Consider the following 21753-nt stretch of genomic DNA (forward strand, 5'->3'; position numbering starts at 1 on the left):
TCGCTGTCCTGCTTACCACAAGCCACCACCAACACCCCATTGTTGCCGCCGCTGCCTGACCCTAGAACATGCGAGGAGGATGTGGGTGGGGGGAGAAGATGACCAGTCAGCCAATGCTCATGGCCCGTTGGATCTGACGGAGGTATTGACAGAACGAAGTGACATAGCTATAATTTCAAAATAATGTAATGGTATCCACCCCGATTTCGTTAATAGTAATGACATTTTATTCAAATCAATAAAATTGTAATGGCATGAATCCAATTAACTCAATAACATAAAGTTGCTTAAGGTATTTTCTCCAATAATCTGTGCGCCTTTTTTAAGAATAAACTCGAGGTCACCACTCAACAAAGAGTAGCTTAGGTAATTTCTCCAGTAAAATAGTTCGAATTATATCATCGATTCCTCACCATCTCACGACCAATCGAAATACACCGAATACAAAACCTGAAATTTCAGAGTGTTACATCATGAGAATACAGTACTACAGTTTTCAGCTAGGTCCGTTTATGTATCCGGTGCTAAAGCTTTTCTCCTAGTTCTGTCAATGTGTACTACGGAGTAATATATAATTAAGGGAAATCAGCCTCTAGGAAATTTCTAGGTCCGTCAATGTGCAGGAACAATTGCTCAAAACTACTCCCTCTGACGGAGCGTGGGGCTCCTCACCGGGAGACCGCGCTGGCCCCCCTTTGCCGGTTCGGCCGGGGACCCTGGGTGAGACTCTAAGCTCCCAATCTGTGGAAGGTTCGCGAGACAGGAAGCACACAAGACGCCGGCGATGTATACAGGTTCGGGCCGCTGAGAAGCGTAATACCCTACTCCTGTGTTTTGGTGGATTCGTGTATGAAGGAACTACAAAGTATGAGCCAGCCTCTCCCTCGTTCTGGGTTCCCAATCTGGAAAAGTCCAAATCCCCCCTCTAAGTGGGCAAGGTCCTCCTTTTATATCTTAAGGGGATACCACATGCACCATCTCCCCCTCTCTTTCTTCCAATTTGACTTCTCTTCATTAACAGACGGAGATTTGCATCGCCGCCGTCCGAATGACCTTCTGACGGGACGGCCCATACCTACCTCCACTTCCGCCGGAGGCAGGCGCGACGTGGGAAGATGGCTGTCTGCTGATGACTTGACCATTGTCAGACCGGTCACAAATCGGTCATTCTTGTCCACCACGTGTCAGTTTAACAATCTGCATGTTCGCTCTTCTTCATACAATATCTTGCCTGTAATGGTTAGGATGAAGCCTGGCATACATCTGACCGGAACCAACGTGCCATCTCCAGGAGCTAACACGCCGGCTCCAGCTAGGGACGAGTGCTTGGAGGCTCTCGTCCTGACGGGATGGGGCGAGGCGTGCGTCAGACCGCCTGTCGCCACCTAACCCATGATCTGACCGGTCTGTGACTGGTCACAGACCGGATAAACGAGCGTGCTGTACTGCGATACATGCGGCGTGACGCGCTCCTCAAAACTGCAATAAATGTGGTTAGGTGAGCCCCGCCATACTCACCTACCCCATATACGTGGCGCAAAACCCACAAGGGGTCGGGGCGCTTCGGCCCTCGGGGCCGAGACGGGAGCGGCCCGACCCCTTGGGGAGACAAAGAGAAGAGCGGCCGTATCACCCTCGGGCCCGACCCCCCCCCGAGGGAGTTAGGCCACGTGGGTGATCGTGTCTGCCTCAAGTCTCTAAGTCATGATACTCCCGGTAAAGAGGAGGGCGAACACATCACCCTCGGGCCCGACGCCCCCTGACGGTGCCAGGCCACGTGGGCGATTGTGTCTGCCTCAAGCCTCTAGTCATGATACTCCCGGTCCCATGTCACCGACAGTAGCCCCCGGCGTTATGCCAGGGCGATCGCCCTCCTCGAGGGAAGCGGTCGGGCGTAACGCCACTTCCTAAGGCCTGGTGACAGGTGGGGACCGGTCTCCACAGTTGGGCAGAAACCCAACGGCCACAAATCACGCACATCGGCAATGGTAACTCGGCTGTCAATAATGAGCGGTCTCTTCAAGACTGTCACATTACTCGAGTAGCACACGAATCTGGACATGGCGATTCGTTTCGTCTGGAGATATGGTAACGTCGCTTCGGTCGGCGAGCGTAATTAACGCGCGCACGATATGATCTATCTCGACTGCCACAACCGCATATCCACCTCATGCGCCGCAAGCGGGCGAATGGGATTAGTGGAAGCGTGGGCGCGAGAAACGAGGGGGCGAAATAGTGGGCGCGAGAAGCGAGGAGCCGGGCACAGCGTTGGCAAGAGTATAAAGGCACTGAGGAAGGGATCTGTTTCCTTCCTTTCGCCATTATTCCCCTTGTCTTCGCCGCTTGCGCCCTAACTCCTTCTTTCCTGTGCCCTACCTTCGCCACACGCGCTCGCTCTTAATCTTCTCTTTCTCCGGCGCCATGGCACGGGGCTCCGCTCTGCTCGATGGTAGCGTGCTGCCGCCTTCCCGCATCGTGAGCGAGAGGCAGGCTGGGCTGCCGCGCCGCTTCATGCCGGAATCTGCCACCGGCCGGGAGATAGTCACGCTGGGCGAGGGACGCCCGGCGCCAGACTACCCGGGGCGGTCCGTCTTCTTTCTCCCCTTTGCAATGGCAGGGCTGGTTCCGCCATTTTCTTCTTTCTTCATGGATGTTCTGGAGTTCTACGATCTCCAGATGGTGCACCTCACCCTCAACGCGGTGATGACATTGGCCATCTTCGCGCATCTGTGCGAGATGTTCATTGGGGTGCGCCCATCTCTTCGGCTGTTCCGGTGGTTCTTCACCGTGCAGTCGGTGTCGCCGCCATCGGTAGTTGGTGGCTGCTACTTCCAGCCACGGGGGCCGGTGCTGAACCGCTACATCCCCTGCGCCCTCCGCAAGAAGTGGGACGACTGGAAGAGCGACTGGTTCTACACCCCCCTTGCCGACGAAGTGCGCCTCCGACTTCCGAGCCAGCCCCCGGCGCAGGCCTCCAGCTGGCGGGCGCCGGTAGATCTGGGGGATGGCTATGACGCCGTCCTCGACCGCCTGGCGGGCCTGCGATCCCAGGGGCTCACAGGGGCCATGGTGTACGGCGACTACCTCCGTCGTCGGATTGCGCCGCTCCAGCGGCGCGCTCGGGGCGCCTGGGAGTACACCGGGTCCGAAGACTTCATGAGGACCCACCTGGGAGTGAGATGGGACTGGGCTCCTGAGGACTTCAAGATATTGGTCCAACGGGTGCTGAATCTCAACTCCGTGGAGGCGTCCCTCATTCCCCAAGGAATCCTCCCCCTCTGCAGCGATCCAGACCGCGCCTCCATCCTATCCATTATGATGGCGGTCGGGGCCTCAGAGGAGCGAGCTCCAAAGGGCCACGACGGCGCAGGCGGGAGCCGCAGGGGGGAATGATCTACCCCGGGAGGGGGTCGTGCTTCTGGGTCCCGCGACAGGGGCCCGGGGAGCAGCCGCCCTGCCGACGCCCGGGGGAAGAGGAAGCAGGGAGGAACACCTCCCCCATCTCCTCCCCGAGGGGGCGGGGCGGTGCGCGCCAGCAGCAGGCGCCCGGAGGGGGCCGTGCCGACATCGCAGCCCGAGGGGGAGCGCGAGAAGAAGCGGTTCCGCAAGATGGGGGAGACAGAACCATCTCGGGGAAACCTCATTTCCCCTCCAAAGTGGTCGTTTAACCGACCCCCTCGCAGGTTCGTCTCTCACCCATCGCGGCTGTATTCATTCTCTCAACGCGAGTTTTCACTCACCCATCTTGTTCGTCTTCTGGTCTTTTCTTTTGTTTCAGCGAGATCCCGTCGCGTCCCTCCCGCCATTCCAAGCCCGGCCAGTCTGAGGCCGAGGATCCGGCGGCCGCAGAGGCCCGGAGGCGGGAATCTGACCGGCGAGAGGCCGCGGATCGCCTACGGGAAGCCGAGGAGGCCGCCCAGGAGGCCGCCCGGGCTCGCCAGGCCGAGGAAACCGCTCGGGAGGAGGCCGCCCGGGCCCGCCAGGCCGAGGAAACCGCTCGGGAGGAGGCCGCCCGGGCCCGCCAGGCCGAGGAAGCCGTTCGGGAGGAGGCCGCCCGAGCCCGCCAGGCCGAGGAAGCCGCTCGGGAGAAAGCCGGATTTCGCCAGGACGAGGCGTTGGCGACTTCCGAAGCAGCTCGCGACGAGGCCGCGGGCGCGTCGCTTGGGCCCACTCCCTCGGGCGACGCTCAGGCGACAGCTTCCGGGGCAGCTGGCGACGAGGCTGCGGGCGCGTCGCTTGGGCCCACTCCCTCGGGCGACGCTCAGGACCAACCGGGTCCGGGGGACATCCCCGAGTCCGGCACTTCCATCGGTGGCCCGAGCCGCATGGCATCCTCTCCAAGGCGGCTCTTCCCCACGCCTTCTATCGCCCCACTGAACGCAGAGCCCCTTCTGCAGGCCTTGGCCGCCGCAAACACCACGGTGTTGGATGGGTTAAGTGCCCAGGTGGAGGCCCTGCAGGCAGAGCGGGCGGAGCTCGACGCCGCGTGGGCGCGTGTCGAAGAGGGGCGACGCTCGGTGGAGGCCATGGTGGAGGTGGGCCGTAAGGCTCACCGCCGGCACGTCTCGGAGCTTGAAACCCGTAAGAAGGTGCTGGCGGAGATCGCCAAGGAAGTGGAGGAGGAGCGGGGGGCTGCCCTCATTGCCACCACCGTGATGAACGAGGCGCAGGACACCCTCCGCCTTCAATACGGGAGCTGGGAGGCGGAGCTAGGGAAGAAGCTCGACGCCGCCCAGGGGGTGCTTGACGCTGCCGCTGCCCGAGAACAGCGGGCGGCGGAGACCGAAGCAGCGTCCCGGCGGCGCGAAGAGGCCCTTGAGGCGCGCGCCATGGCGCTGGAAGAGCGCGCCTGCGTCGTGGAGAGGGATCTGGCGGACCGCGAGGCCGCCGTCACCATCCGGGAAGCAACGCTGGCGGCGCACGAGGCTGCCTGCGCCGAAGAAGAGCTCGCGCTCCGCCTCCGCGAGGACGCGCTCACCGAGCGGGAGCGAGCTCTCGAGGGGGCCGAGGCCGCGGCGCAACAGCTGGCGGACAGCCTATCCCTCCGCGAGGCAGCGCAGGAGGAGCAGGCGCGCCGTAATCTGTAAGGTGCCCGCGCCGAGAGGGCCGCACTGAACCAACGGGCCGCTGAGCTCGAGGCGCGGGCGAAGGAGCTGGACGCGAGGGCGCGCAGCGGCGGGGCGGCCGCGGGCGAAAGCGACTTAGCCGCCCGCCTCGCAGCTGCCGAACACACCATCGCCGATCTGCAGGGCGCGCTGGACTCGTCCGCTGGGGAGGTCGAAGCCCTCCGCTTGGCAGGCGAGGTTGGGCCCGGCATGCTTTGGGACGCCGTCTCCCGCCTAGATTGCGCCGGTCGGCAAGTGGGCCTCTGGAGAGGGCGGATCGTAAAGTACGCCGCCAACCAGGGAGGTCTCGCCCAGCGCCTCTCGAAGATGGCCGGGGCTCTCCAACGGCTCCCCGAGGAGCTCGAGAAGACAATTAAGTCATCCTCGAGGGACCTCGCCCAAGGAGCGGTGGAGCTCGTCCTGGCGAGTTACCAGGCCAGGGACCCCAATTTCTCTCCATGGATGGCGCTGGATGAGTTCCCTCCTGGGACCGAGGACCGCGCGCGCGCGCAGGTCCGGGATGCCGCCGACCATATCGTCGACAGCTTCGAGGGCTCGGCCCCTCGGCTCGCGTTCGCCCCCAACTCCGACGAGGAGGGCAATGCCGGTGGTGCAGACGACAGTGACGACGAGGCCGGCGACCCGGGCGCATTGGATTAAGCCCCCAGACCCCCGCCATTCTTCAGTTTTTTCTTCTTTTCTTTCTTCTAAGGCCTTCGGGCCTCTTTTTTGTATAGATCAACTTAATCTGTAATCAAAAATGAAGAAATTTTTGTGTCAATTTCATCTTGCTGTGTGTATGAGATGAGGATGATCTGTGCCGTGGCCCTTTTGTGTCTTAGCTTGATTAAGGGTTCGTGCCCAGGTCCTAGTCCTCAAAAGGCGCGGGTCGGGGCTAGTGCCTGGGGAGATCCACATGTCGAGACTGGCCAGGCCGGGAACGTGGTGACCGAGGGTTATGGGTGACCCGATTGTGGGCTTTTGCCGATTCCCCCCCGGAGTTCACCACGCCCCGGGGCACGGCTCGGTTCTGGGCCCCGTTTGGCGATTTTAGCCGACCCGAGCCCCCGAGGGCAGGATTGAGCACGAGTGACCTATTTCAAGTCAAGATTCTTCAAAAGGAAAAAACAGCACAGATACAGCCTTTAGGAAATTGAAACTGCTTTTATTGAAATACTGAAATAAGAGAAATAAGAATGTGCATGTGTGGCAGCCCCCGGCCAACCCTGCACGCCCGAGGGGGTGCGGGGTTGGCCCGAGCCCGAAACCTGACACCCGACCCCCCTCAGGGGTAGAAGCGACGAAGGCGTTCGATGTTCCACGGGTTAGGCAGCTCAGTGCCGTCGCCCGTGGCCAGCCGTATGGAGCCCAGCCGGGGGACGCCGACCACTCGATACGGACCCTCCCACATTGGTGAAAGCTTGCTCAATCCAGCACGCGTTTGGACGCGGCGTAGGACGAGGTCGTCGACGCAGAGTGATCGGGCCCGGACGTGACGCTGATGGTAGCGCCGCAGGCTCTGCTGGTAGCGCGCGGCTCGGAGGGCCGCGCGCCGCCTTCGCTCTTCCAAGTAGTCGAGGTCATCTCTGCGAAGCTGATCTTGATCAGCCTCGCAGTACATGGTGGCCCGAGGAGACCTCAGGGTGAGCTCGGATGGGAGAACCGCTTCCGCGCCGTAGACGAGGAAGAAAGGCGTTTCCCCGGTTGCTCGGCTTGGTGTAGTTCGGTTTGCCCAGAGCACCGCTGGCAACTCCTCGATCCATGAATCGCCGTGCTTCTTGAGTATGTTGAAGGTCTTGGTTTTAAGGCCTTTGAGGACTTCCGCATTGGCGCGCTCCACTTGGCCATTGCTTCTGGGGTGGGCAGGTGAGGCGAAGCAGAGCTTGATGCCCATGTCTTCGCAGTAGTCGCCGAAGAGTTCACTAGTGAATTGGGTGCCATTATCCGTAATAATACGGTTAGGCACTCCAAACCGGGCCGTGATGCCCTTAATGAACTTAAGTGCGGAGTGCTTATCGATCTTGACGACCGGATAAGCCTTGGGCCACTTAGTGAACTTGTCGATCGCGACATACAGATACTCAAACCCGCCCGGGGCCCGCCTAAACGGTCCCAGGATATCGAGTCCCCAGACAGCAAATGGCCACGAAAGTGGTATGGTCTGCAGGGCCTGGGCCGGCTGATGGATTTGCTTGGCGTGGAATTGACACGCTCTACATCGCCGGACCAGGTCGACCGCATCATTGAGAGCTGTCGGCCAATAGAAACCCTGGCGAAAAGCTTTACCAACCAAGGTGCGCGAGGCGGAGTGGGCTCCGCATTCGCCTTCATGGATATCGGCAAGAAGCACAACGCCTTGTTCCCGAGGAATGCACTTCAGGAGGACTCCATTAGCCGCGCGCCGATAGAGGGTCCCTTCTACCAGCACGTAGCGTTTGGAGATGCGATGGACGCGTTCACTCCCTTCGCGGTCCTCGGGTAGAGTCTTATCTGTGAGGTATGCTTGGATCTCGGCGATCCAAGCAATCAATCTAAGGGAGCTGGGAGCACTCCCCTCGGGTCCCGAGGCCTGGACTCCGACGGGCCTCGGGGGCCGGTCAGGCGCATCCGTCTCCCCTAAGGGGTCGGGTCGCGCCGACGGCTGGGCAAGCCTTTCTTCAAAGGCGCCCGGTGGGGTCTGGGCTCGCGAGGACGCGAGCCGTGAGAGTTCGTCGGCCATCATGTTATCCCGTCTGGGCACATGCCGAAGCTCAATCCCATCAAAATGGCGCTCCATACGCCGTACTTGGCGTACGTAGGCGTCCATCTGCGGGTCAGAGCACCGGTACTCCTTACAGACTTGGTTAACGACCAGCTGGGAGTCGCCTAACACCAGGAGGCGGCGGATCCCCAGTCCAGCTGCCACTCTGAGTCCGGCAAGGAGTCCCTCGTACTCTGCCATATTATTGGTCGCTCGAAAGTCGAGGCGGACCAAGTATCTGAGGACGTTTCCACTCGGAGAGGTCAACGTGACCCCCGCACTGGCGCCCTGAAGAGACAGGGAGCCGTCGAACTGCATTACCCAGTGGGCGGTGTGAGGCAGCTGCGAGGGGTCCGTGCTGGCCTCGGGGATCGAGACGGGCTCGGGAGCCGGGGTCCACTCTGCCACAAAATCGGCGAGGGCCTGGCTCTTGATAGCGTGGCGTGGTTCAAAGTGCAAATCGAACTCAGAAAGTTCGATTGCCCATTTCACCACCCGTCCTGTACCCTCTCGATTATGCAAGATTTGACCGAGGGGGTAAGACGTAACCACAGTGACCCGATGCGCCTGGAAATAATGGCGCAGTTTCCTCGAGGCCATCAGAATAGCGTAAAGCATCTTCTGGGCCTGAGGGTATCGGGTTTTGGCATCCCGGAGGGCCTCACTAACAAAGTAGACGGGCCGCTGCACCTTTCGGTGGGGCCGATCCTCTTCGCTAGGGGCCGCATCCCTGGGGCACTCTTCGTCCAATCAGCCTCGCGGGGCGCACTTGTCTTCTGTGCTGATGACTTCGGGGTCGGAGGATAACAGGGGCGGCCTTCCCACAGTGGCTTCGGGGCCGTCCTGGGGGTCGGGGGCTCCTGGCATCGTCGGACAAGCGGGCAAAGGGCCAACTCCGGTCGTCAGGGGCCTTGGACCTCCGTTCGGCTCGGGGGCCTCTTCTCCCTGCTCTTTCCCGGGTCGAGTCAGCACAGGGTTAGCCTCGGGGTCAAAGGGCGATAGGTGCGGCCTTCCCACAGTGGCCTCAGGGCCTTCCTGGGGGTCGGGGGCTCCTAGCACCGTCTGACAAGCGGGCAGAGGGCCAACTCCGGTCGTCGGGGGCCTTGGGCCACCGTTCGGCTCGGGGGCCTCTCCTCCCTGCTCTCTCCCGGGCCAAGTCTGCACAGGGTGGGGGTGCGCGGAATGAGGATTGTCCTCATCGCGCTCCACGACCAACGCCGCACTAACCACTTGCGGGGTCGCCGCTAAGTAGAGTAGTAAGGGTTCATTTGGCTCCGGGGCGACCAGAACCGGGGGAGAGCTGAGATACGCCTTCAACTGAGTGAGGGCACGCTCAGCTTCCTCCGTCCAAGTAAACGGCCCGGAGCGTTTGAGGAGCTTAAATAAGGGTAGCGCCTTCTCCCCCAGCCTCGATATGAACCGACTTAGGGCGGCCATGCAACCGGCGACGCATTGCACATCCCTAAGCTTGCTGGGGGGGCGCATCCGCTCTATAGCTCGTATCTTCTCGGGGTTGGCTTCGATGCCTCGGGCAGAGACCAAGAACCCGAGAAGCTTGCCCGCAGGTACACCGAACACGCACTTATCGGGGTTCAGTTTTATGCGGGCGGAGCGGAGGCTTTCAAAAGTTTCCGCTAGATCCGAGAGTAAGGTTTCTTGGTTGCGCGTCTTTACAACCAAGTCATCGACATAAGCCTCAACATTACATCCTATTTGGCTACCCAAAGAAATTCGAGTAGTACGTTGAAAAGTAGGACCTGCATTTTTTAACCCGAAGGGCATTGTTGTATAACAATAAGTTCCTATGGGGGTAATGAACGCAGTTTTTTCCTCATCCTCCCTAGCCATGCGAATCTGATGGTAACCAGAGTATGCATCTAGAAAACACAAAAGGTCGCACCCCGCTGTGGAGTCGACAATCTGATCTATGCGAGGCAGGGGGTAAGGATCCTTAGGACATGCCTTGTTAAGGTCGGTGTAGTCGATGCACATCCGAAGCTTGCCGTTCGCCTTGGGAACGACCACCGGGTTCGCCAGCCACTCCGGATGGATGACCTCGCGGATGAATCCGGCCTCCAGAAGTCGCGCCACCTCCTCGCGGATAAAGGCTTGACGTTCCAGGGCCTGCCGCCGCACTTTCTGCCGGACCGGCCTTGCGCCCGGCCGTACGGCGAGACGGTGCTCAATCACCTCCCTGGGGACCCCGGGCATATCCGCCGGTCTCCATGCGAAGACGTCAGCGTTTGCCCGCAGGAAAGAGACGAGCGCGTCTTCCTATTTGCCGTCCAGAAGACCACCGATCCGTGTGGTCTTGGACGGGCCGTCGCCCAGGGCAACCTCCTTGACCGGGACCTCATCGCACGTGACTATCCGCTGCCTCGGGGCGGCGGGGGCGGATGTGCCAAGCCTCTCGTCGCCACCCTCGGGCTTGGACACGACGGCGAGGCGGTCCGCGCGCTGCTCCATACAAGCGAGCGCGACTTTGAGGTCACCATGGACAGAGATGGGGCCATCGGGGCCCGGCATCTTCATCTGGAGGTAGGCGTAGTGGACCGCCGCCATGAACTTTACCAACGCGGGCCTCCCCAAGACCGCGTTGTAGGGCAGACTGAGGTCCGCCACATCAAAGTTCACTCGCTCCGTGCGGAAGTTGACGGGTCCACCGAAGGTGACCGGGAGGTCGATATGACCTAGCGGCCAAGTGTGCCCCGGCGTCACACCGATGATCGGCTGGGACGGCCGGAGCATCATCCCCGGGGCCTTGATGGCGTCAAAGGCTGCGGGGGAAAGGATGTTGAGGGCCGCTCCTCCATCAATGAGGACATGCCCCAGCTTCACGTTGCAAACAGTGGGGGAAACCACCATCACGATCTGTCCTCCCTGGGCAACGCACGGTGGGTGGTCGGTCTGGTCGAAGGTGAGGGCAACCTCCGACCACCGCGCCCGGCGCGTCGCCTCATGAGTAGGGGCCGCGGCCAGAAGCTCTCGCTTCATGGCCTTGAGGCTCCGGCGAGAAACGTGAGCACACGCTCCCCCATCGACAGTGGCAATGGTGGCCCCAGGCTCTTGGAAACCTAGGTCATCATCGCCGTCATCGATGTCCTCGGCGGGGGCCTTCTGCTTGGCCTCACTGCGCCGATTGCCGGAAGGAACCGCCGGGGACTTGCCCTCTCGGCGCTCCTGCCTCCTCTCCTCCTCCCACTTCCTCGTCCGCTCAGCCAAACTTTTGACCGCACGGCAGTCCATGAGGTCGTGGAGGGAGGTGTTGTGGACGGTGCACCACTTGCCGGCTGGGCGCTCCCTGCTGGGAGCGCCGGCCTTTTTCTTTTTGTCGCTCGCAGGCCTCCCCTTTTGGGTGGCCCGCGAAGCGCCCTCGACGGCGAGGACATGACCCTCGTCGTCGGAATGGACTGACCTCTTCTTCCTCCTCCTGTCACGCCGCCCTGTCTGAGCGGCGGATCCGGAGGCGGCCGAAGCTGCCACACCGGAACCGGAGGGGTTCCAAGTCCAGGCCTCCTCCTTGCGAGCCACTCGGTCCGCGAGCTGAAAAAGCTCCGCGGTAGTCTGGGGCTCCTTGGAGGCGATCTTTTCGAGCATGCGGTTGTGCCGCACGCCCCCCCTGAACGCGTAGATTACCGCGTGTGCAGGGATGCATGGTATGGTGTTGCGGGCTTGACAGAACCGCTGAATGTACGAGCGAAGTGTCTCATCATCCCTTCGCTGTACTGCGTGTAAGTCCGCTTCTTCACCTGGGCGCGGATATGTGCCCTGAAAGTTCATGGTGAACTGTTGGCACAAATCCTCCCAGGAGTGGACTGACGCGGGTGGCAAGTTCATTAGCCAACCCCGCGCTTGCCCCTTCAGGGCCATGGGAAAGAAATTCGCCATGACCCTGTCGTCACCCCCGGCGGCCTCAATCCCGGTCGTGTAGACCTGGAGAAACTCGGCGGGGTTGACGCTGCCATCATATTTTTCGGCGATGGTGGGCCGGAACCTTGGGGGCCAACGGACATTCCGAAGACTCGCCACAAAGGCTCTACAGCCGACACCACCAACCGGGGGCACGGAGGGCTGATACCCGCGTCCGTGTTGAGGTGACACTCTGGACGAGGAAGCGCCCTCCGTTGCGTGGGTAGCACGTCGGTCATTACGCCGCCGCTCGATGCTGGTGCGGGCGTCCGGCCCCCCACGCAGATCTTCCCGGGTCGAATGAGTCGACGAAGGAGTGGTGGCCGAATGGCGAACAGCGGCTGCCGCTCGCCGCGCCCTTCGTCTTGATGACGCGGAGCCGGTGGTAGCAGCACCAGAGGCCTTGGTGGCGGAGGACCGCCCACCAGCATCTAGACGCTGCCGTGCAGTCATGACCAATTTGGCCACATCGTCCAGCCAACGTTGGGCTGGAGACTCCGGGTCATGGGCGACGGGCGGGTGACGTAGGAGCGCGCCCGCAGCTTGGAGCGCGCCCTGGGACGTGCTGCTGTCACCATAGACGAGGAGGCGACGCTCCCCATCTCGCCGCCCTTTTCCACCTCCTGTGGATGTCGAAGTCGCGGATCCTTCGGCCCTCTCGAGCGCCTCCCCCCGCTTAGGACTTTGGCGTGGAGGGGGCGGTGGAGTACGAGCTCGACGGCGTGGGTTCGGCTCCCCGTCGTCGCCACTCACACTCGGAGAGAGGTCGTGCGCCTTTGCTTGCTCAGCCATGAGGCTGAACAGGAAAAGCTTGGCGCACACGAAAGAGTGCAAGAGCTCAGAAGATCACTCGCAGAGTCCCCTACCTGGCGCGCCAGATGACGGAGCGTGGGGCTCCTCACCGGGAGACCGCGCTGGCCCCCCTTTGCCGGTTCGGCTGGGGACCCTGGGTGAGACTCTAAGCTCCCAATCTGTGGAAGGTTCGCGAGACAGGAAGCACACAAGACGCCGGCGATGTATACAGGTTCGGGCCGCTGAGAAGCGTAATACCCTACTCCTGTGTTTTGGTGAATTCGTGTATGAAGGAACTACAAAGTATGAGCCAGCCTCTCCCTCGTTCTGGGTTCCCAATCTGGAAAAGTCCAAATCCCCCCTCTAAGTGGGCAAGGTCCTCCTTTTATATCTTAAGGGGATACCACATGCACCATCTCCCCCTCTCTTTCTTCCAATTTGACTTCTCTTCATTAACAGACAGAGATTTGCATCGCCGCCGTCTGAATGACCTTCTGACGGGACGGCCCATACCTACCTCCACTTCCGCCGGAGGCAGGCGCGACGTGGGAAGATGGCTGTCTGCTGATGACTTGACCATTGTCAGACCGGTCACAAATCGGTCATTCTTGTCCACCACGTGTCAGTTTAACAATCTGCATGTTCGCTCTTCTTCATACAATATCTTGCCTGTAATGGTTAGGATGAAGCCTGGCATACATCTGACCGGAACCAACGTGCCATCTCCAGGAGCTAACACGCCGGCTCCAGCTAGGGACGAGTGCTTGGAGGCTCTCGTCCTGACGGGATGGGGCGAGGCGTGCGTCAGACCGCCTGTCGCCACCTAACCCATGATCTGACCGGTCTGTGACTGGTCACAGACCGGATAAACGAGCGTGCTGTACTGCGATACATGCGGCGTGACGCGCTCCTCAAAACTGCAATAAATGTGGTTAGGTGAGCCCCGCCATACTCACCTACCCCATATACGTGGCGCAAAACCCACAAGGGGTCGGGGCGCTTCGGCCCTCGGGGCCGAGACGGGAGCGGCCCGACCCCTTGGGGAGACAAAGAGAAGGGCGGCCGTATCACCCTCGGGCCCAACCCCCCCCCGAGGGAGTTAGGCCACGTGGGTGATCGTGTCTGCCTCAAGTCTCTAAGTCATGATACTCCCGGTAAAGAGGAGGGCGAACACATCACCCTCGGGCCCGACGCCCCCTGACGGTGCCAGGCCACGTGGGCGATTGTGTCTGCCTCAAGCCTCTAGTCATGATACTCCCGGTCCCATGTCACCGACACCCTCCGTCCCAAAATAAGCGTCCTAAAGTTTTGCACTATTTGTGTTCAACATTTAACCGTTCGTCTTATTTAAAATTTTTTTATGATCAGTATTTTTATTGCTATTATTTTTAAATGTTTCATAAATTTTTAAAATAAGATGGACGGTCAAACATTGGACATGAATATCGACAGCAAACAAGACGGAGGTAGTACCTAATTCAAGTTCCCTTTACCGTTTTGATGAGGCTTACCGCTATCGGTTACCACAGTAACTGCACGGTCACCACGAAAACTGTGATGCTACGAAATTCACAATCCGTGACCTCAAAATGCTCCGGAAAATCATCACAGCAATATAGTAACGTTCAGGCTAGAGCGCATAAATCGTAACGCTGGCTAGACTATACAAAGGTGCACGAGCTTGCATATAAACCAGGTCAGGATACAAAATGCCCGCGGGCATAAACATCTGGAATAACAATTAGGTTTGACATGGCACTACCAAATGTCCAAATCAAGTACCGAAGCAAACTAGGCGAGCTGAAAGTTCACTGCGGCTTGGGAACAGGTTCGAGGGCTTCAATCATCACAACACTGTTTCCCCTGATAACCTGCAGAAGTTACTGCATTATCAGTACTTGAGTATATATTCCTAATCGAACATATGTGAGATCTTCTCTAGACAGAATTGAACTACGGGCCTGTTTAGCACAGCTCCAGCTCCAGCTCCACTCTTCCTGGAGCTAGAGCTCAGCCAAACAGTTTTAGCTCCACCAAAGAGCTCTCTCACAAAATGTACTAGAGTTGTGGAGCTGGGTTTAGGCAGCTCCACAACTCCACTCCAGACTCAACTCTTGGAGTTATATTTAGGAGTTGGAGCTGTACCAAACAGGCCATCCCTATGAAACAGGAATCCCAAGAAAGATCTCATTCCAAAGAGTTTACTTACCACCATCCCTATGTCATTCTTCTCGTTTCCATTGACCTCCACTGTGTTGTCCACGACCAAATTCATAAACTGATCGAATCCTCGAAGAGTGCCAATGACAACACGGTTCGCATTCAGCTTGACTGGCAAAATTGAAAAGAGAGTGAATGAGTACACCATCAAAGCTGAGTAAGAACACAAGGATTAGAAGTTCAGCATCACTCAAGACTATTATTAGCAAAGACTATCAAGCAGTAACGAGATAAAATTGGATCAAATTGCAATATTTTTATAATGTATAATCTTGGTGCTTCTAGCCAATCTTAATCCACGTGCAGACCAAATGTGAGCGTCACCAAACTATTTAATTAGCTTAGCCCAAACGACTATACACAGTCACAACTCACACAAATATATCAGGTAATGGTACTGATAGCAACCATAGTTCCACTATAATGCAATATTCAAATCAAAGGGATCAACCAGCAGCAACTGAAACATCAAGGATATGATTTGATCCTTGATGAAGGGACGGTAGAGTTGTTTTCCTCCCTGAGTTGAGGGTGAGCCAAATATTAAAGGGCAACTAGCCAACTATTACAACATCAAGGTAGCCTATCAGTGTAACTATGACAAAAGGCTTCACTTGGAAAAGAATCCATAGCTTTCCAAAGAATGTCATCATTTAGGCAGCCTACTGATGTTGATTAATGAGAACCATGAAAGAAGTGTCAAGAAAACAGGTTCTACTGAACAGAACAAAGACAACAATTGGAATTATATATTCTTTTTAGAGAACAATAGGAAGTATGAAAGAAAAAAAAAAGTTCCAACTAGTACAAAAGACTGGACATGGCATGGTGTGCACAAGGATCTCAACACGCCACTGATAAAATTATATAAGGAAATGAAGAGTTTAAATGCCCTATCAGAGTAACTATGACAAAGAAGCTTCATTTGGAAAATAAATCCATAGCTTTCCTAAGATATCATCATTTAGGGCATTCACAAATCACAAGCACTGGCACAAAAATCTGCAAGCTATTACAGAACATATATCTGCAAACACCAACATAGTTGTGCTCAAAGATAAGCAAACCTGCTGTATTCACATATCAGATCTGGTTCAAACGAACTTCCAGGTTTCTAACCAGGCTTAAGATTTACTAACAGGTTGAGCTGAATTCTTCAGCCAAAATATTTTTGATATACCAACTCTACTACGACAGGAATAAACAACATGAAAAGCATCAAAGATCAATACGACAAAAACAATAACTCGATATATCTCCAGATGACCATACCAAATCAATTACCAATACCTAGTCATATGCTTCATAACACCCCTATCTCGCAAGTTGCAACATAGAGCTCTTACAACTTGCACCACAAATCTCAGCTAGGGCATGTATTAAGATGACGAAGCGAATTGGCGATACCGGACCATACATAATCAGTTAATCACAGAATCTACACAGCGTTATCTTAGAATTAACGAGGCAGCTAAAAACTTTGGGTTGGATGAGTGCGCTTACTTTGGAGCTTCTTGTCCATGTACCTGCAACCCACCAGAACAAAAACTCGCATCAAAAATCCAAATCCAAGTAGAACAAACCAAGCCCACAAATCGAACTCAAGATGAAGAAAAAAAGCACTAAGAAATTACTTCTTCAGATCCGGAGGCTGCCCCGATCGGCTCATGGCGACTCCCCGACGGAAGATCTAGACCTTCTCCGCTCAACCAAAGCCAAATCTTCGGAGTAGGCGAGAGAAAATAGCCGCCGCCGCCGCCGCAGAGAGGAGAACCCTGAACCCTAAAATAGCCCGAGACGGGATTGCTATCTCCACACTATAAATAGTCGCTGACATGTGGGCCCGCGTCTCCGCTCCATCGCGAACACAAGAAGACGAATAGATACAGAAATATTATTAAACTCAGGGGTGTATCTGCAAATATACCACCAGCCCAGCCTGGAGCACGACGAAGCGCGGACGAGGCGAGAACTCCTTGGAGCTCTGAACTCTCTATCGCGTGAGGAGGTCGACGGCGAGAGAGATGCGCGGCGGCGGCGGCGGGGATGCGGGCACCAGCTCGAGGGGCGGCGGTTCCGGCGGGGCCCCCGCGCGTCCGCGGCGGTTCCCTGAGGCGGCGCAGCCGGAGATCATGCGGGCGGCGGAGAAGGACGACGGCTACGCCGCGCACGTCACCGAGGCCTGCCGCGACGCCTTCCGCCACCTCTTCGGTGTGTTGCTTTTTCTCCCCCCGTCTCGTAGCTTAAGATTAGCTCCGCGTCGCGCGATTTGATGGTGGTTTGGGTTTTGGTGATGATGCAGGTACCAGGGTCGCCGTTGCTTATCAGAACGAGGTGAGAGCTTAAATTGGCTGTGTTGGCTTGTGGCTCTACTCGGGTTATGTGATATTTGTCGAATTCTGCCGGAAATTTAACTTATCTTATACACTGTTTGCTACATAGACTGGTGATATGAGAGTGAATGCCTGAAATCAGATGAATTGTTTCGGTGTTTGGGTAAAGTAGTTGAAAATTTTCAACTATTGTATATTGTCGTATGACTTTGGTATGATTGGCAATGAGCATTTAGTGTATTAGCTTTTTACAACTTCAAATTTGATTGCACACCTATAATATTACATGCTTTCAAGTTTCAAGGCTTACAAGTTGGGTATGCATTACTGTACTGGGGATTAAACTTCAACTATCAACGGACTTTTAGGGCTGTTTGATTTCTTCGGCGTTTTAACTCATGTAGCTACTTTGCATTTGAATTCAAATAGCTAATTTGTTCTAGTCAGTATGAACTGACAGGTTATGTTATTATATATATCTGATTTCCATGCTTGGTGGTGAAATTAGTTTATTTATATAAAAAAATGAAGATGGATTGCATTGTGTTGCATCTCAGTCATCAGATTCTCAGTAGCATAGAATGTGTTGTGCTGTGTGGCAGAAGCACAACCTTTTAAAATATGAACTACATCAAATTGTTCTCTAGATCTGTAACATAGAGAAATAGTATAAATTTTGTTCTCTGCATTTATTTCGGTGCTAATATTCTTATTGATTGTCCAAAATTACATTTCTCATGAACATTTGCAGATAAAATTGCTTGGTCAGTCTCTTTATTACTTGCTAACAACTGGTTCAGGCCAGCAAACACTTGGAGAAGAATACTGTGATATATCTCAGGTCATACTGCTTTTTTGTCTTTAATGCACAGTTTCTACTCGCAGCTATTTGATTTGGTACTTGGTAGTATACCATTAGCTTGTTGCTCATCTGTTGCCTTATACTTTGAGGGGCACACGTTGTAAATTTGTCTCTGTAACTGTAGGTAGTATATACTGGACATGTGCTGTTATTTCAGTTTTATGTAGGAGACACAAGAAACCTTTGATGGAGTAAATATGGCCTTTTTGTTTAATTGAGGGGTCTGTTTGCATCTGAAGTGAAACACAAAACTGTTTATTTTTTCTTAAACATGAAATTATTAGGAGTCAAATAACTGGTAGATCCTATTAGGAAAATGTAAAGGGAACACAAAATGTGTTGGTTTCAGTTATTGAGATAGTCAATTTTTTTATTCTTGTCGACAAGACACAAAAAATTGTTATTAGCAGAAGAGTCTTCAATGAATAATATTAATCTTAATAAGGTACAGCCAAATTGTAGGCTTGAAGCTGCCATTCACAGAAAACATAGGAGTCAAAATTCACTCTATCATGCTGATGTTGTCCATGTTGTAAACAGGTTGCAACCTCGCACGGACTTCCGCCTACACCTGCTAGACGGATTCTATTCATTTTGTACCAAACTACCGTTCCCTATCTTGCTGAACGCATCAGGTTTGACAATAATAGTTTTGGTCATTCATTCCTATTTAGATCGGCTATCTTGCCCAATGAAACTGATTGCATAATTTCTGCTCACTGTGATTTTAACAGCTCTAGAATTGTTGCACGTGGTATTGCCCTCGAGGACTCTCAGCTTGATGACCATTCTGAAAGTGATAGTTCTAGTATAGGCACTGCAGCACAACCATCCCCAATTAGGAACAGTCCTTCAAGAAGCTTGAGTTTTTCTCATTTGTCAAGGTTGAGAGGCAGAGTCCATACCTTGTGGGAATGGGTTCTTCGGAAATGGCCTTCGGTATGAAATTATTCTAATTTGTGTGTGGCATCCTTTTCTTATAGCAGAAAAAACTCTCTTGATTTAGTAATAGGGAAATGTTTCTGTAGAATTAAGGTTGTAGCAACACTATGAAAATGCATTTCTTGCCTAACACCTATATGTTGTTGCCTGACTCTAATATGCATGCAGATGCTACCATTTGCTCAAGATTTTATACAGTTAACTATCCGGACAAACCTTATGTTCTTCTATTTTGAAGGTATCTTATGTTCGATACAGCATGTCAAATTTTGAAATGAGTTTGAGGACCAATAAATTTTTATAGGGTGACAAGTAGCAAATGAAGAGTTCTGTTTCTTAGTACTGCTCAGTGGCTGCCTTAAAGTCATGGAACCTGAACTTATTATGACGCAATTAGAAAAATTAAATTACCAGAATACAACTTATTGGTAAATAACAACCCAGTTTATCATAACATCTAACAGAACATTTCCAGTGAATTGTGCAATTCACTGTCATGCTCTGCTGCATATGAGAACTCTATCATATTCTACTTAACTGAAATTGCTACATCTATTTCAATTTTTTATTTTATTTATGGTAGGATGCAACACCATGATTCTATCAAGCCTTAATTAATGTAATGGCTTAGTTAGAGTTGACTTATGTTCTTTTTTTTATCACCTCAATTGAATCTGTAGCAACTGTTTGATATTTGATTAACATTTCCAATTTCTTGTAGGATTGTATTATCATTTACCAAAGCGAGCAGCTGGCATTCGTTATGTATTCATTGGGAAGCCATTGAATCAGAGGCCCAGGTACTCTCTGTTTCTCTGCTCATCTACTGTTTATACTACATGAAACAAATCATACAAACAATGGGCTATGAAACACCAGTAATAAATGAGTTTGAGAATACTGATAATAAGTCTTTTCATGATCTGTAGTTTTTTTGGACATCTTCACATGTATTACCTCCATTTGAGAGCTTAAAATTCTCCAGCAGGTCACATTTAACTCATTGGATTTTGCAGGTATCAAATCTTGGGTATTTTTCTGTTAATTCAGTTATGTATTCTTGGTGCTGAAAGACTTCGAAGAAGTAATTTATCAACAATAGCTAGTTCGATTAACCAAATCTCATCTGGAGGCTATCCTTCATCAAGAGGTGGTACACTCTTTTTCTCAATTTATGAAACCAGTTTTGGTTCTATGTTAATGCTTTGTGTTTACTTGTTTCATGGATATAAATAAATGTTCCAATATTACCTTTGTGAATGGCAAAACAGGTCGAGGTGTCCCTGTTCTAAATGAAGATGGAAATATAATCAGCGACATCCGCCATGGGAAAACTGCAGATTTGGCTACTAGTTCAGAGGTATTTTTTTCTAGATAAATTCATTGAGATGACTACTATTGTGTAGCACAAAATGTTTAGCTTTGTGTTGGACGCCAACAGCTTTTAAGATTATCGGTATCAAGCACTTCATGTTATGCAACAGAATTCTATTTAAAAAAGAAAGCAACAAAGTAAAAAAAATGTTACAATTTAAGATTATGATTGAACTGAAAATGCTTTTTTACCACTATTCTTATATTGTTTATGTTATTTGATGTATTTTGTGTATGAATATAATTCTTCTTTCATATTGTATGTCTAATGTTCAGGCATCCAGTGGTAAGAGCAAATGCACCCTTTGTCTCAGTACCCGTCAGAATCCCACTGCCACAACCTGTGGCCATGTCTTCTGCTGGTAAGACTCGTTTTTTGGCCTTTACGGATGCAGCCTGAAATTTTTCTCTCATGCACTCACTTGAATGGTATGGTAATTCATGACATAACATGCAGGAGTTGCATTATGGAGTGGTGTAATGAGAAGCCTGAATGCCCCCTATGCAGAACTCCGATTACACATTCGAGTTTGATTTGTATATATCATTCAGATTTCTAGCAAATGATTACTAGCAAGGGGTCATATCATTCTCCAGTGGATTCATTAAAATGATACTGAATCCCCACATTTTGGCGAGAACTCTTCTTCTGAAGTGTTTTAGTGTACCAAAAGAGGAGAGTAGAAACCATCCAATGAGGCTGAAGATCAATGCTGCCATTCAACTGTATTGTAGAGCTCAAATAACAAAACAATCAAACAGAACAAAATTTTCATTAGAGCTCAAACGGATACCCATGTATATGTACATTGTAGACACAACTTGATTTTGTAGGGTAGAACAGTGGCTGACTGGAATCATTAGAGCAAAATGTATCGACCTGAAATTCTGCCGGGAAATTTAACTATTTGCCAATATTAGATTCGACAATTATTCAAATGCCCCTCTTAGATTTGGACTTAATTTTTTGCCCCTCTTAAGAGATGCCTTCTTAACTATTTGCCACTTTTGTCCACGTGGTATGCCAATGTGGCAACACAGGGTAGAAATCGGTGTGGGACCCACTAGTCAGCCTCTTCTCTATCCTTCTTCTTTCCCTCTGGTCCGGCGAGGAGCGTGCTCTGCCACAAGCCGGTGCTGCTCCGGTCTCCATCCTTGTGCGCGGCTGCTCTAATCCACCGCCGCTTTGCCTTCGTCAGTGCCACCGCTTCACCTCCTTCGACAGCGCCGCCGCTTTGCCTCCTCCACCACCGCGAGGAGCCCGTCCGCCGCCGCTACACATCCTCCTCTGCCCCGACCGTTGCTCTGCCTCCTCCACCTCCACGAGGAGCCCGTCCGCGTCGCTATGCCAGCGCCACCGCTTCGCCTCTTCCACCACCACGAGTAACCCGTCCGCCGCCGCTACACATCCTCCTTCGCTGGCGCCGCCGCTTCGTCTCGTCCACCTCCGCAAGGAGCCCATCCGCTGTCGCTACG

General features: G+C 53.6%; 2 protein-coding genes across 2 annotated transcripts; one reads left to right on the plus strand and one right to left on the minus strand.

Moving 5' to 3' along the window:
* Positions 1-14208: 14208 nt before the first annotated feature.
* On the minus strand, positions 14209-16560 carry LOC4343870 (probable small nuclear ribonucleoprotein G). Its single transcript, XM_015792092.3, has 4 exons — positions 16401-16560; positions 16270-16292; positions 14756-14877; positions 14209-14417 (listed from the first exon to the last, which is right to left on the minus strand). Exons 1-4 carry the CDS (start codon positions 16433-16435, stop codon positions 14355-14357), a joined length of 243 nt encoding a protein of 80 aa, XP_015647578.1. The 5' UTR covers positions 16436-16560; the 3' UTR covers positions 14209-14354.
* Positions 16561-16717: 157 nt separating this feature from the next.
* On the plus strand, positions 16718-21216 carry LOC4343871 (peroxisome biogenesis factor 10). The gene is made up of 11 exons (XM_015792091.3): positions 16718-16977; positions 17069-17100; positions 17851-17940; positions 18502-18596; positions 18696-18900; positions 19072-19141; positions 19625-19703; positions 19920-20053; positions 20175-20263; positions 20554-20639; positions 20735-21216. The coding sequence occupies exons 1-11, from the start codon at positions 16791-16793 to the stop codon at positions 20835-20837; spliced, it is 1170 nt and encodes a 389-aa protein (XP_015647577.1). The 5' UTR covers positions 16718-16790; the 3' UTR covers positions 20838-21216.
* Positions 21217-21753: the final 537 nt, after the last annotated feature.

Source organism: Oryza sativa, chromosome 7, assembly GCF_034140825.1.
Source record: "Oryza sativa Japonica Group chromosome 7, ASM3414082v1".
NCBI lineage: Eukaryota > Viridiplantae > Streptophyta > Magnoliopsida > Poales > Poaceae > Oryza > Oryza sativa.